Below are 17087 nucleotides of genomic sequence, written 5' to 3' on the forward strand. Positions count from 1 at the left end.
GAGGGAGGGAGGGAGAGAGGGGAAGGGGAGGGAGGGAGGGAGAGGTGGGAGGGAAAGGAATGCGGGATTTACTTGAAATTAGAGAAATCCACATTCATACCAGTTGTAAATTGCCCAATTGTTTTGAATACTTAAACCCAATTTTCAGGCAGCAGTTAGGATATTGGTGGGTGTGAATGGAGTGCGATCCAATTTCCGCATAAAGATTGATCTTATCAATTCAAAAGCTTGCATACTCGCAGTAGAGTTACTGTATTCATGTTGGTCTATTTTTCTCAAATGCTAATTTATCTCAGATGTACATCTGTGTTCAAATTAGTGGATAATTCTTTTTCTTTGTAAAAATCGCTCGATACTCAGAGAAAGAGTATGTTTCCACCAAGGGAATATTGATGAATAGAGTCAGCTAACATTTCCTCCCAGTTTCTCCATCTCATTACCCTGCAGTTCATGCACTTTAAAATAATAAAATAAAGGATAATGCTGGCTTTAAATTTGGCCAAATTACACTATCTGCTCCTGATTTACTGTTCTCACCCTATCCAATTACACTCAAAAAGCAATATTTTTGTTCCCCCCCCCCCCAACTCTTATCCATGTGTTGTTCTTATCAGTGTCTGCATCAATCAACAACAAGCCACTTTACCTTCTGCTACATGAGCTACGTGCTAGACCTGTTAGACCAGACTATCCATTTTATTCCAGATTGGCAACCCTAACCTGGGGGTATACTTAATGTCTTGCCAGCAACTCAGTCAGATTAGAACTTGGATATTTCAGATAACAGTTCTGAGTTTCAGCAGCTCTCGACTTTTTGAGCAAAAGACAAGCTGCTGGAGGGAGTCAGCTGGACAGGCACCATCTGTGGAGGGAATGGACAATGTCTCAGGTCAGGATTCTCCTTCACGACACAAGACCTGAAGCACAATCTGTCCATTTCCATCCACAGATGCTGCCTGAGTTCCTCCAGCAGTCTGTTTTTGCACAAGATTACAACATCTGCGCTCTCTTCTGTCTGCTGCTCCAGGCTTTTGTTACAGTACATTGCCTGATCACCTCTTCCAACATTTAATTTCTCCCTTTTTCCTCACATATCTGCAGAAATTACAGTACAAGTTGTCCTTTACACCCCGAGCTTTTCTCCCTTCTTTATTTGTGTCCAAAATCCTGTGCCCTGCCACCTATTCGTGGTTCTGATGAATCTTCACCTAATTCAATAAAACAATACAGATACTGGGAATCTGAAATAAATACAGAAAATGCTGGCATTATTCAGCAAGTCAGCATCCGAACAGAGCTAACTTTTGGGTTTTATGATCATTTTTCACAACTGCGGAATGTTAGAAACAATACAGGTGTTATACTCAAGTGAAAGTTCACGAGAAGGGAGAAAAGATTGGTATGTGGAAATCAGGAGAAACACAATGACACAGCTCGTCATGGTGCCAGCTAAAAGAATTAGCAAAGGCAGGTCAGGATGCAAAGTAAATAGGAGATAAATTAAAATATCAAAAGAGGTGATAACTAACAATTGTGGAAATTTGAAGTAAAAGGTTGGAATGGCTGCATATCAAAAAGCATCGAGTTTATTGAGCTACAGTGATATTCATTGACACAGAAGGCCAAACGCAGAAGTTAGAGTGCGATAGGGAATCAAAGTAGAGGTTCATAGTCATCTTTGCAGGCCAAAATAGAGACATTCGACAGTGGTCACTCAATCTGTGTTTGGTTTCCTCAATGTTGAAGCAACCACAAAGCAGTGGGAAACCATCCGTGGTTTTATATTACATCAAAAATAAACAGCTTTTACCTGAGAATCTCGTTCTGGTAAAACACCATGCTTCTGCAGTACAGCTATTGCATGGTCTCTTTCTAGCATCAGTGCCCGAACCAATGTCTCCACCTCCTGTAGTTTGCGCTCTTTTTCCTGGAGTTCTGCTGTAATCTAAAGAAAATGACATGACCAAACAATCACTGTTAAAGACTGAAAAAGTCACCCAGGAACTATCCTTCACAGAATGATAACAACATTTAGTGCTTGGTTATTTCCAAAAATGCTCCACTCTGGTTGACTAACCGTATATTTTACTTGTAGTATTTAAAGGATCGTATACCAATCATTCGATGCCCCCCATTACCATTTCTAACTCCTTGTACCATTGTCCCTTTTGTCATTAAACCTCTCTTAATATCTTCCCGTTCTCAGGCCTTCTTCGCCAGTATTTCCTTCATCTCTTCCTCATGTGGTAGACACTGCCTGGTCCATCACAGGTACTGACCTCCCCATCATCGAAGGGATCTACAGGATGTGTTGCCTCAAAAACACAGCCAACATCATCAAAGTCCCACACTACCCTGACCACGCTCTCATCTTACTGCTGCCGTCAGGAAGAAGGTACAGGAGCCTGAAAACCATCAAAGAACAACTTCTTCCCAACAACCAGCAGGCTCTTGAACACTGCACAACACTAACTTCAGCAACTATCATTTTCTATGGACTGTCTTTGGTGCATTTCAGACTTTGGTTTGTCAACTATTATAACTATCTTGTATTATAGTTACTAATTTTTTGAACTTTTCTTATTATTACTTTTTATCTGTGTCTATGGGCCTGTTAAGCTACTGCAAAGAAGAATTTCATTGCTCGTCGTTGGTACATATAACAATTAAACACTCTCAATTCTTTATCACAAAAATTGTTTATCTCAAATTTTTCCCCGTTCTACTAAAACAGGGGGTCTCCAATCTATGGCCCCGTGGGCCACATCCAGCCCGCCACGAGATTTTATCCGGCCTACAGCAAGCTCTTAACACGTTCCCGTGTGCTGAGCTATTTAGCGGGTTCTGTGGTAGCGCAGCTTTAGAGATACAGCGCGGAAACAGGCCCTTCGGCCCATCGAAGCGATGCCCACACGCACTAGCACTATCCTACACACATTCGGGACAAATTCAATTAACCTGCAAAAGTGGAGTGTGGAAGGAAACCAGAGCATGCGGGGAAAATCCACGCAGGTACAAACTCAGTACAGACAGCACCTGTAGTCAGGATGGAACGGCTCTGTGTGTGTGTGTGTGTGCCCGATGGGTGAGCATTATGAGTGTGTGGGTCTTTGTTAATATGCCTGAGGGGTCATCACAGAGAGGGATAGAAATAGAGTGTGAGGGAGCCTGTATGTGTGAGTGAGTGTGTGTGTGTCTGTCTGTGTGTATGTCTGTGTGTGTGTGTCCGTGTTTGTGTGCGTGTCGGTGTGCGGGTGTGTGGGTGTCTGTGTGTGTTTCGGTATGTGGGAGTCCACGTGTGTCTGTGGGTGTGTGTGTGTGTGTGTATATGTGTGTGTGTGTGTGTGTGTCCGTGTGTGTGTGTGTCCGTGTGTGTTCTTTATTTTTTCCTACGGCCCGCGAAAATGTGGCAAATTTATAATGTGGCCCTCATGCTGAAAAGTTTGGAGGCCCCTGTAGTAAAACATTGGAATATGAAACGTAAATTCGATTTCTCTTTCCACAGATGATGGTGCTTGACCCGCTGGGTAGTTCTAGGATTGTGTGTTGATAATGCAGATCCAGCATCCACTGTCATTTGCTTTGGCAAGTTGGATATTGGATATTGTTGGGCACATTATTGAACTACCACTTGAAACTTTCCTTGCTAACCCATCTGCATATCCTGCTACACCAATACAAGATGACACATATGCTGAATTAAGCTTTGTTAGATAAGAAATACAATTTTTGCTCAATGTAGCAGGGTACTAGTTTGAGAAGTTCACCAAGTTCAGCTGAATTCCCTGCAATGGTAATATTACAATCTTCATAAGAATCAGATTACATTCAATGTCTCTGAGTATGACTTTATTTCCTACACTGCCACAAGTCACCATAACATGAGTAGAGAACAAAACTTTAATCTTTATGCAGGGAATAATGTGTGGCCGATGGGAAGATCTATAAGCGGCAATAATTCACAGTAGGAGAGAAAACAATAGAAAAACTATCAGAAATGAAAAACAATCGTTAGGCAATTGCAGGTTGTACATTATTGCAATGAATTCCAGGGACAATACACTGACACAACAATAGGTTTTGTACCTGCTATGAATTTCTCAGCATGTAAATGCTTGCACACTCCCTTGTTGTGTACGTGTTTAGTCAGTGATTGGTTGAGCCCTAGTAACTGGGCCAATCTCAGATTTAATCTTCAATTTGAGTAGTTACCTACCAGATTTCTACCAGAGCATAGGTTGCGTCAGTAGTTAAGGTTCCAGATTGCACAGCTGAAATTTAGTGAGGGCTCTGACCCTGATTGTTATCAGCTAATCACTGCTGGGAGTGTGTGCACAATAACACAAACTGAAAACTATAACCACTGGGTCAAGTGTGATGCCTTCACATAAAAGCATCTGCCAAAGGTCACCAGCGAAATACGAATAGGGATATTTACAAGCAATCAGAGTAGACCTAGGGCTATCAGCAAAGGAGAGGAGAGTAAAATCATTACAATAAAATCTACAATAAAGTAGAACCCATGGTTAATATATATTTTCATAAAAGTTAAGCAAAATCAAGCAAATAAAATAACTTCTGGAGAACAGATTTTTTTATTTCACTGCCTTTGAGAATTCTTGTGGTCCCTTTCCTGAGTATGACTTAGTAGTATGACGTATTAATAAGGGGCATATTAATGAGTTGTGTCTTATTTATGCAGGAGCAACATTTTCCACACAGAGGTTGGTGGGTATATGAAAGGTGCTGCCAGAGGTGGTCGTTGAGGCAGGTACTATAACAGCATTTAAAAGTCACTTGGACAAGTTGGAAAGGTTTGGATTGGAAAGGTTTAGAGGGATATGGACCAAACGCGGGTAGGTGGGACTTTCCTAGATGGGGCCTGGACGATTTGTAACGAAGAGCCACTCTCCTTGCGGTAGGACTATGAATTTAATGACTTATCCCCTTTCGAACACTAACCCATTCTCAATTCTCAAACAACTAACAACCATGCCCCTTCCCTGAATATTTCTTCCATCTCCATTGGACCTCGTCAGTCCTCTGTGCATGCAGGATCATTATTCTGACCTAGGACCATTCTTCTCTTCCATTTGCTCTAGGTACATGCAGCATCACTTGAAATACTTACGTTGATAAACACTTTGTTCTTTACACATAAAGAAATATCCCAGCAGCAATAATCCTGAAACTGGGTTCAGACACTTCAAACAAAAAGCAAGTTTGATGTTAAAAATAATAATGTACTGAATTTTATTTTCATTGACTTACCTGGTTCCGTGCTTGGCTCAGGGTTTGGATAAGTTCTTCCGACTTCAAGTATTGACTTCTTTCTATCTTCTCACAGCGTTGCTGCCAATCTAGCTCTGCTTGTACTTTCATTTGCTCCAGACTCCGCTCCCTCTCTGCTGCTTGGACAAGTTGCTGCTTATACCTAAATAATAGCATTAGATATGGAAACTGGATGGGCTGCTCTGTAACTTCCCCCCACACTGCTTCGATTCTGTAAATATCTAAAAATGTATTAATGTGAATGACTGACACCAATATAGAGGTTTAAAAGACCTTAAGGTATTCGCTGAAGGGGGATCCCAGTCCGAAATGTCACCTATCCATGTTCATCAGAGATGCTGCCTGAGGGGTCATCACAGCGTGTGTATGACACAGAGGGATAGAGATAGAGTGTGAGGGAGCCTGTATGTGTGAGTGTGTCTGTCTGTGTGTGTCTGTGTGTGTGTGTGTGTGTGTCCGTGTTTGTGTGTGTGTGTGTGTGTGTGTGTGTGTGTGTGTGTGTCCGTGTTTGTGTGTGTGTCGGTCTGTGTGCGGTATCCATGTTCATCAGAGATGCTGCCTGACCCGCTAAGTTGCTCCAGCATTTTGTGTCTTTCTTTGATTAAAGTACTCAATTGGTCAGGCAGCATCTGAAGAGGGAACATTTCAGATTGGACCCTTCAGATTGATGGAACATGCGGTGGAAGGCTGAAAAAGAGAGGAGGGGACAGGACAAAGTCTGGCAAGTGATAGGCGGATACAGGTGAGGGGGAGGGGTGATTGGCAGATAGGTGGAGTAAGTGACAAAGGGTAGAGGTGAAAAGGAGACAAGAGTGTGTCAGATAAGGAGACATACGGGGAATGAGAATAGCAAGCCACAATAGGCTGAATGGCGTTCAAGAAGGAACTGCAGATGCTGGAAAATCGAAGGTACACTAAAATGCTGGAGAAACTCAGCGGGTGCAGCAGCATCTATGGAGCGAAGGAAATAGGTGACGTTTCGGGCCGAAACCCTTCTTCAGACTGATAGGGGGTGGGGGGGGGGGAGAAGGAATGAAAAGGGGGAGGAGGAGGAGCCCGAGGACGGGGGGGGATGGGAGGAGACAGCTCGAGGGTTAAGGAAGGGGAGGAGACAGCAAGGGCTAGTAAAATTGGGAAAATTCAATGTTCATGCCCGCCGGCCGCAGCCTACCCAGGCGGAATATGAGGTAGCCGGTGAGACTAAGCGGAGGTTGGGCGATCGTTTCGCCGAACACCTCCGCTCAGTCCGCAAGAACCTACCTGAACTCCCAGTGGCTCAGCACTTCAACTCCCACCCCATTCCCAATCCGACCTCTCTGTCCTGGGTCTCCTCCATTGCCAGAGTGAGCAACACCGGAAATTGGAGGAACAGCACCTCATATTCCGCCTGGGTAGCCTGCGGCCGGCGGGCATGAACATTGAATTCTCCCAATTTTGTTAGCCCTTGCTGTCTCCTCCCCTTCCTTAACCCTCGAGCTGTCTCCTCCCAATCCCCCGTCATCCTCCTCCCCCTTTTCATTCTTTCTCCCCCCCCCACCCCCTATCAGTCTGAAGAAGGGTTTCGGCCCGAAATGTCACCTATTTCCTTCACTCCATAGATCCTGCTACACCCGCTGAGTTTCTCCAGCATTTTTGTGTACCATAGGCTGAAAGGCCTTCTATTTCATCAGGAAATACAGGAAATAGAAAAGTTGAAGAGTTGATTTGTCTTTCTCCCACTACATTTTCACATCACTCTGGATTACGTGTTTAATTAGCAGCAGGATATTCCCACAATTGTAGACTTCCATCATTGTCTCACAAGCACAGGAGAAAGGGTGTTAACATTGTCCCTGTCTGTGGCACTCAATCATGTAGACTGGGAGTTCTATAAAATAGAGTTTCCAATTATGATAGGTGTAAAGGGTGCAGAGAATTGCTGAAGTGAGTCTGTTTGAAACTGCTGACTCCTTGAAAAGAACAGCTTGTGAACTCAAGGTTAGAACTGACTAAAACTAGGTCAGATCTGTGAACAAATTTCTATTTGAGCAAAGGTAATGAGGTAATGCCAAATGACCCCTTGGACCAGAATAATAATTAGATTAGTTTAGCTTAGTTTACTATTTTCACGTGTACTGGGGTACAATCACGCTGTCCACAGGGCACAGATAAATGATAGAAGCTATAACATTTAGTGCAAAGATATAACATTGAAGTCCAATACACTTCCATTAAAGATAATTCAAAGGTCTCCAATGAGGCAGATGGGAGGTCAGGACTGCTTTCTAGCTGACTAGAGAATCGTTCAGCTGCCTGATAACAGCTGGGAAGAAACTGTTCCTGAATCGGAAGGAAGAGAGAGAAAGAGAGAGAGAGAGAGAGAAAGAGAGAGAAAGAGAGGGGGGGAGAGAGAGACAAAGAGAGAGAGAGACAGACAGACAGAGAGAGAGAGAGAGAGAGAGGGAGGGAGAGAGAGAGAGACAGACAGAGAGGGAGAGACAGACGGAGAGGGAGAGGGAGAGACAGACGGAGAGGGAGAGGGAGAGGGAGAGAGAGAGAGGGAGGGAGAGAGGGAGGGAGAAGGACGGACAGAGGGAGAGGGACAGGGACAGGGGAGAGGGGAGAGGGGAAGGGACAGGGACAGGGACAGGGGAGAGGGGAGAGGGGAGAGGGGAGAGGGAGAGGGAGAGGGAGAGGGAGAGGGAGAGGGAGAGGGAGAGGGAGAGGGAGAGAGGGAGAGGGAGAGGGAGAGGGGGAGGGGGAGGGAGGGGGGAGAGGAGGGAGCGGAGAGCGAGGGGCGGGGGGAGGGAGGGAAGAGGGAACTAGGGTTTGAGAGGCGAAGGAAGAAAAGAAAAAAAATCAGGTAAGATAGTCAAATAAGTGTGTGGTTAAAATAAGGCTGTACAACACTGTAGTGTAGGATTTGTCTCTGCTTTTCTGAATATGTTACAAATGTAACCTGGGAATAAAGAAGCCTTAATGTCTACCACCCGACTGTGCATTATTAAAAAGCACGTTCTATCAGTAGGTAAGCCGGTGTGATAACTTTGATTATTAATTATTTAGAATCAGTTTAATTTTACATTCTAATTAGTCCTTAATGTAACACTGATTCTAGTATTGCAGAAAGACTGCGTATGCCCCATTTTGAGTGAGGGAGACGTGCCATTTTGCAGCGGGTAGAACATGCAGCTTACTTTTCCACGGCCTCTTTGTGCCTTGACATCTCAGCCCTCAGCTTGGAATCCTGGTCCTGCAACATTTTAATTTGTATGTCCTTGGCAACAGTCTCCTTGGAGATCTGTGCGATGTGACCATCCCAACCAACTTTCATTGTCGAAAGCTCTCCACGCAACCTAAAAAAACAAACAGACAAAAAGCAGAGAACTCTGCAGGCCTGTTACAAAATAAAACAATTAAGCCATCTTCATTGCATTGATAAATGTTCCACATTGCGCATTCAACAGCCATAATTATGGCAGCAAAAGGTTTTTTTTTTTTAATGCTGTTCTGTCCTGATTTTGTTTTCATTCAAAATGTGCATTTAGGAGGGAGCCTAACTTGATTATAATTAATGAGTGCTCATTCCATTCTATTTCATCCTGTGATAACATGGCCTCGTTTTATTAATAACCGAACAGTTCAGTTGTTCAGCAGCCTGTTCACTAATCTAAACAATTATTGTGTCTGTTATGGTGTGCTCTCTAAATGCAGAGTAGAACAAAGAGGCTTCAGAAAACTTACTTCTGCACGTGAAAAGTTAACGTTCCAAGTTAGTCTTAACGGTTTCCAACTAAAGCTGACATTTTAAGGAGTAGTACAGTGTTTGCATATTTATAGTGCGTGTGCGTGTGCGTGTGCAGGTGGAGCACGGCTAACTTTCGGCCCAACTCGTCCATGCTGATTAAGATACCTCATCTAAGCTACTCCCATTTGCCCACATGTGCCCCATATTCATCTAAACCTCTCATATCTATTGATCCATTACTTAAATAAAGAATGAAGTTTAAAAAAACCCAAATGTATCTAATTCAGTTTTGGTCCAAAATGACATTAAATGCTTGTTAAAATTATTTTAAAAAACCTGTTTTTACATATTGTTTTTAACAGAATCAAGTTAAATGCAAAGGATCTGCCAGTAAACCACAAAGTGTCAAAGAGCACTGATTCAAGACATTAATGATAAATGAATGAATTGGATCTAAATTGTTTTAAATTTCTATCATTTTAAGACAAACATGCACTGCTGGGATTCCCCAAGCACCAACAATCAACGAGTTTTTCTTCATACAGTATTGTCTGAAAATAGGGTGGGAGATTGCAACCTTCATGTGGTCCGCCCTGTTTCGACGAATGCAATCAACCTGGTGTGCACAATTAAATAAGATCAAATAGAACAAGTTGTCCTACAACTTAAGGCTGTGCACGCCATACGCAAGAAGAAGACGTCTTTGAAAATATATACGTAATCTTCAGCTAACATCAGCTCACTGTCACTTTCTGACTGAGGCTTCTTGTATACTAATCAGGATTGGGAATACAGTCTACTCCAGCCATCCCCAAAAACACAGAGGATAAATGTTGTGTTGTTTATAGCAGCTTAAAGAAAGTCAAGTACCTTGCCACATAAATAGAAAATGGAAGAGGAATGGATAGGATAAAGAGATTATCTCTGCTCGGGTGAAGTCAGGATGTTGAAATTATTTCAATGTTTATGGAGTTTTCTGGTTAATAGATTATTGAAGGCACTTAGGGCGAGAAAGCAAATTAAGAGTTACGTTATGGAATAGCTGTGAAATGCATATTTAATCTGTTGCTGATCCTGAAACTAAAATGGTCAAAATGGCCAGCTCATCAAGCAGTGTCCGATTCAGAGAAAAATAACAAGTTATCCAGAATTGATGAACCTTACAGTTCTGTAGTGAACTTGTCCATCAGTAATATTTACTCAGTTTTTCTCATTCTGCACACATTGCCTAATCTGCTGGGTTTTTTTTTACCGTATTCTCCCTTTGAGGATACAAGGATGCTGAAATCTTGAGTAAAACACAAAGTCACCATCAGAGAGATGTACAGAAACTGCCTCAAAATAGCAGCCGATATCATCAAAGACCAATACCACCCTGGCCATGATCTGATTTTGTCATCGGGAAGAAGATACAGGAGCCTGAAAACCTTTACCTCCGTGTTCAAAAACAGCTTCTCAACAATCTTCAGGATCTTGAACACGGCACAACGCTAAACTCAGCAACTACAGTCTTCTGAGGATGTCTTTGGTTGCATCATGGACTTTGTTTTTTGCACAATTATGATTATTTCACATTACGGCTATTAAGTTATTATATTTTGATTATTATATATTATATACGAGTTGTATTTACAGACCTATTATGCAGCAGTAAGTAAGAATGTCATTGTCCCTTGATGGCATATCTGACAAACAAACACTCCACACTCTTGACTAAAGCAATTGTGTTCGGTAGTGTTGTCCAACTATTAGCAAGACAGAAGGACAACCAGGCCCGGATCGTAAGGGCAGCAACCCAACTAAAAAACCCTTTGGCATTCTGCTAAACCATGTCAAAACTTTAGCTGCTCAAGTGATTCTCCACTGTAAGAGGAGAACTGTTAGTGATGCATAGATAACAGCCGGAATTTCCAGACCATTATGTTTTGTTGCAGTGGGCTGGAATTTCCAGATGAATGCTGGCATTGCCATGACAAAGTGTATACTCAGTAATTCCCCAGCATTTACTCTGGAGGATACACCACCTGAACCTGTACAGGATGAGCCTGATAAAAAGAACATCCAGGCTAGTAATTTGAATGGAGAGCAGCAGCCCCAAGGGATAAAAATTTGGCACAAGGAACTACAGATGCTGGTTTACAAAAAAAGATACAAAGTGCTGGAGTAACTAAGCAGGTCCGGCAGCATCTCTCGATAACGTGGATAGGTGACGTTTCAGTTTGGGACCCCTCTTCAGGAGCTTGAACCCGAAACGTCACCCATCCATTTTCTCCAGAGACGCCGCCAGATATGCTGAGTTACTCCAGCACTCTGTATCTTTTTTAGAGATAAAGATTAGCTTCATTTCACAAAATGTTAGAGTAACTCAGCGGGTGAGGCAGCATCTCTGGAGAGAAGGAATGGGCGACGATTTGGGTCGAGACCCTTCTTCAGACTGATGTCAGGGGAGCGAGCGGGACAAAGATAGAATGTAGGCGGAGACAGTGGGAGAACTGAGATGGGGAAGGGGATGGAGAGAGAAGGCAAGGGCTATCTGAAGTTAGAGAAGTCAATGTTCATACCACTGGGGTATAAACTACCCAAGCCAAATATGAAGTGCTGTTCCTCCAATTTGCACTGGGCTTCTCCCTGACAATGGAGGAGGCCGAGGACAGAAAGATCAGATTGGGAATGGGAGAGGGAGTTGAAGTGCTGAGTCACCGGGAGATCAGGTAGGTTAAGACGGACTGAGCGGATGTGTTCAGTGAAATGATCGCCGCGCCTGCGCTTGGTGTCGCCGATGTAGAGAAGTTGATACCTGGAACAGCGGATACAGTAGATGAGGTTGGAGGAGGTGCAAGTGAACCTCTGCCTCACCTGGAAAGACTGTTTGGGTCCTTGGTTGGAGTCGAGGGGGGAGGTAAAGGGACAGGTGTTGCATCTCCTCCGGTTGGAGGGGAAAGTACCTGGGGAGGGGGTGGTTTGGGTGGGAAGGGACGAGTTGATCAGGGAGTTTCGGAGGGAATGGTCTCTGCGGAAAGCAGAAAGGGGTGGAGATGGGAAGATGTGGGATCCCGTTGGAGTTGGCGAAAATGTCGGAGGATTATATGCAGTATGTGACGGCTGATGGGGTGGAAGGTGAGGACAAGGGGGACTTTGTCCTTGTTACGAATGGGGGGGGGGAGGGAGAGTAAGAGTGAAGCTGCGGGATATCGAGGAGACCCTAGTGAGAGCCTCATCGAAAGAATGAGGACATCTACAATGCCCTGGTATGGAACACCTCTTCCTGGGCGCAGACGGAGGAATTGGGAGTAGAGGATAGAGTCTTTATAGGAAGCATGGTGGAAAGAAGTGTAGTCAAGAGAGCGATGGGGGTCAGTAGGTTTGTAGTAGATGTCGGTCAATAGTCTGTTTCCTGTGATGGAGACGGTGAGATCTAGAAATGGTAGGGAGATGTCGGAGATAGTCCAAGAAAATTTGAGTGCAGGATGGAAATTAGCGGTGAAGTTAATGAAGTCAGTGAATTCTGCATGGGTGCAGGAGGTAGCATCAATGCAGTCGTCAATGTAGCGGAGGTAGAGTTCGGGGATAGGGCCTGGAACAGGGATTGTTCAACGTACCCTACAAAGAGGCAGGCAGAGCTATGCCCATGCGAGTGCTCATAGCTACGCCTTGGATCTGGAGGAAGTGGGAGGAGTCGATGGAGAAGTTGTTGATGGTAAGGACCAGTTCTGCTAGGCGGAGGAGAGCATTGGTAGACGGAAGTTGCCTGGTTCTGCGGTCGAGGACGAAACGGAGGGCTTTAAGACCCTCCTGGTGGGGGATGGAGGTGCACTTCTAACTAACTTCACTTTCAGATAGCCCTTGCTTTCTCTCTCCATCCCCTTTCCCTTCCCAGTTCTCCCACTAGTCTTACTGTCTCCGCCTACATTCTATCTTTGTCCCATCACCCCGCTTACATCAGTCTGAAGAAAGGTCTTGACCCGAAACGCCGCCCATTCCTTCTCTCCAGAGATGCTGCCTCACCCGCTGAGTTACTCCAGCATTTTGTGTCTATCTTTGATTTAAACCAGCATCTGCAGTTCTTTCTTACACAATTTCATTTCACATATTGATTTAACCCAATTGAGTTAGATTAAATAACTTTAACTCTTCTTAACTAATGACAAATGGATTGTTATGTTGGCAGATCTCCTTTCAACCTCAGAAGAAAAACACAGAATGGCTTCTGTGCAGGGAGGAGCTAGAAAATAGTTGACATTTAAAGAGATTCACCTTTAATCCCAACCATTACAGAAGCTGGTCTTCATTAAATTCAATTTACACCACAAGATATAAAAGTACACAATAGAGCTCTGCATACACTAAATACTTGAATATCCTGGCTGTAGAATTGAGTACTTGCCCTCCAGACAAGCTGCAATTCTGGCCAAGATGATCCAATGTCATTTTCGCTGCTTTAGATTTAGTTTCTTTTTCACACTTTCACCAAGATAGGTCAATTGATCTACTTCAGTTTTTGAATATTTCTGAATGTCAAAGAAATAATTATGTTTAATTTTTTGACACATTTATTAGCTTGCCAAGTGAAAGGCATGGTTCAGCCAGTTAACAAGGATTCTGCATCTGACACTGGGAAGCACTTCCTTTCCCTCCACCCTTTGGCTCGCGCACACTCGAGGCCCACTGCCGTGCTGGGCCTTGGCATTTTGCATAATGACCGCTCCAGTCAGAAAACCAACACCAATGAACACATAAGAAGTTCACGCTTACCGTGTGGGTCAGCAGCAAGCAAGGGCAGCTCCCTGCTGACGGAAAATTCTGAGCTGATGTGTCACAGGTTACAGTAAAGAGGACGAGGAAACCAAATTAATGTTTCCTGGACAACATTTAGATGCATTTACAAAAATATCAAAAAATACCTTTAGTGCAATTACTACACAGTATTAATCTTGGATATGAGAAATTAAAACAACTTAAATATTTAACTGCATTTAAAAATAAGCCACAAAGTCATACAGTCAAACAACAGGGAAACAGTGGAAACACGGAACATCCCTTTGACCCAACTTATCCATGCTGATTAAGATGCCCTATCTACATTAGTACCACCTGCCTGCATTTGGCCCATATCCTTCTAAACTTTTCCTATCCATGCACCAGTCCAAATGTCTTTTAATGATGAAAACGGAAATAAAAGTACTATTTGAGACATTTCGATGTGTAAAGCAGGGGTCAACAAAGCGGCCCGTAACCCGAGATCATCCGGCCCGCAGGCGGATTTCCCCCCAGTAATTATCTGGCCCACAGACTTCTGTCATCGCTGGTACCTCCGAGGCCGCGGTGACGCAAGGAGGCCTGCGCTGCGGCCGCAATGACGGAGCCCCTGAACAGCGCCGAGCTCTGGCTGTACCGTATCCTGCACAAAGCCGCCGGCACAGCCGCGCACCTTCTATGTCTGGGTTCACTGTCGGGATCGCGGTTGTCAATAGGCCGGGGACGAGTTAGTGTGAGTATTTGAGCCACCGCCTTCAGGACAGTGCCAAGGCAATGATCCCTAGGTGCGCCATGTTCATTAGCGTCCGTAACCAGGGACCAGTTCCGGGTGGCATCCTCCAAGGCGTGGGATCAATGTGAACACGTGATTTGATGCCTGCCATCCGGGGCGGGATCCATGTGTACACATGATAGATGTGGCCTGCCATCCGCTCACAGACATGCGTCACAGGCCCCTATGCAGAACAAGGTTGCCAACCCCTGGTGTAAAGCATCGCTGATGCAGTGAAAATATTGTAAAACTTGGCTGAAAGACACTTACATTAGGCATAACAACAGAAATGATTTATTGGAAAATAATAAAAAGGCCCTTCTATTCAAATCCCTTTTACAAAGCACTTTCAGCAGATGCATGTAGAACTGAACCATTTTTGTCCAACCACTCCATTTAAACTGATGTTTCTAATAATAACATATCCACTAATATGCTTCTACTGTATTTGGAAATATAAGCTGTATTCTAATTGGCATTACAATCTGTAGGTCACAGTCAAGGATACAGCTGAGGTTAAAGTGGCAGTGACTAGTTCAACAATTCCACCTGATAAAAATAACTCGAAATTACCATCTTTGTTGCTTAATGGAGCCAGACACTCCATCGACGTCATCTGTCTCCAAGAGACTCACGTTGGGCACAGGGGAAGCGGGCCGTTACACCATCAATGGCTTTGATCTTCTTTGCTATTCAGGACTGGACATGGCCCCTGCTTGGCCAGCCTTCACAAATGGGGCAGCAGCCCAACCCCACGGTGTGCTTGTGGAGAGCAGCAAACAATGCAACACATCATTGAAGCATGCCCTCAACAAAGACTCAAAGGAGGACTTGTCACCCTTCATACAGCAGATCAAGAGGCAACTGCTTGGCTAAAGGACTTTGCATTCGCTAAATAAATAAATGGAGCCAGTTTGAACTCATGCAATCTAAAACTTCAAAAGGCATTTTCTTTAGCTTTGAGAAACATTCCCCAAGATCCATCCTATCCACATGGCTATCTGCATTTCATACCACAAAAGTTGTCCTTTAATGCTTTTGAATGAGTTTCCTTGATATTCAGAGGTTCAGTATAAAAGCAGCTATCAATTTAAGGGCCAGTCCCACTTTCAAGACCTAATTCACAACCTTTTTTACGTGGACATTTTTCATCAGGCTAGAAAAACGCCCCGACCTACCTGAAGCCTCGAGTACCTACGACTAGCATCACGACCTACCCACGACCTACCTACAACCTCCTACGACCTCGTGACGACCATGCTGCGAATATGAGTCAAGGGCAAGCTCGGCAGAGGTCGTGAAAGTGGGACAGGCCCTTTAGTACTGGCACAGAAAAAAAAAACACAGCTGAGCATGTGATGTCAGTGAAGGCTTTGTGATGGCAGGGAATTTGCAATGTAATAATGGCAGAGCTATAAATTCAACTATTAACTATCCATATAAAACTGATAGGAATTCTTGGCTTCTGCATGTGCCGTTCCACATATAATTCTGTTGGTAGGTGTGCTGATAGCCTCTGCATCTACAGAAGGCCTGTTGCAGTCTTCAGAGATGTTTAACAGAACAGAATCAGTGAATTAACATGACTTTCACCTTCAAAATTCCAAACGCAAACCCATTGAAAATGTGAAGCCAGTTAATGATGTCGAATTGAGTTTCTAATAGCATCCTAGATAAGAATTACCACTGAACAATCTCTCTGGCTTTGAAACATCAATTTTACAAATTATCCCATCAAAATAACATATAAAGATGCCATGATTTAAAAAATAATTTACCTTAAATTAAATTTTTGTAAAGTTTATGATCCTTCCACTTCTTGCTCAGTCTCATATTAATGATCAAATCTTTCCATTCTTTAGATAATTCAATTGATTTTTTAACCTGGGGCTTTTAACTCCTGATTTGTTACCTGAGAACTGTCCAATCTGATTGAAAGCTCAGCCTGCCGGGTGGCTTGCAGCAATGCTGGATTCATAGATTTGTTATGGCTATGGCCAGATTCAGTCACATTAGACATGCTATAATGTACTAAATCCTTGTGACTGCTTTTATCTCCCAAGCACTCTCAATTAGTGCAAAATGTGGACCATTTGATCCTTTCTTAACGAGAGCTTTACTATTTGAAATAATGCTGTACTGCAATAAAATACTGCAAATCATTTCTTATCTTGCTGTTACCATTGGGAGGATTACAGGAGTTTAAAATCCATGACCTCAGCGTTCAAGAACAGCTTTTTCCTCGCAACTATTAGACTCTTGAACACTCATTATTTTGCTTGCACTACGTACTTTGGTTTTGCACTATTATAATCTGGTATTACTAAATGTTAATCAATAATTTACTGATTATTGTATATTTACAATAATCCACTGTACAAGAGGGGAGCGAAGCAGAAGAGTGGAAATTATAGGCCGGTTAGCCTGTCTTCAGTGGTTGGTAACATTTATAAAGGACTAGACCAAGTGCAGACCCGTTGGGTCTGTTCCCCCAACATGCGGTTGTGGAGGAGGGGGGGGGGGGAGGAGGAGAGGGGGGGG

At 43.6% G+C, this 17087-nt stretch overlaps 1 protein-coding gene across 1 annotated transcript in view; it reads right to left on the minus strand.

Moving 5' to 3' along the window:
• Positions 1-17087, minus strand: part of ccdc57 (coiled-coil domain containing 57) — a 98796-nt gene that overhangs the window by 36734 nt on the left and 44975 nt on the right. Inside the window, 3 exon segments of the mRNA XM_033044575.1 lie at positions 1811-1945; positions 5272-5434; positions 8469-8627. Of these exon segments, the coding sequence (XP_032900466.1) occupies positions 1811-1945; positions 5272-5434; positions 8469-8627 (457 nt within the window).

The sequence above is a fragment of the Amblyraja radiata genome, chromosome 26 (assembly GCF_010909765.2).
Source record: "Amblyraja radiata isolate CabotCenter1 chromosome 26, sAmbRad1.1.pri, whole genome shotgun sequence".
Lineage (NCBI taxonomy): Eukaryota > Metazoa > Chordata > Chondrichthyes > Rajiformes > Rajidae > Amblyraja > Amblyraja radiata.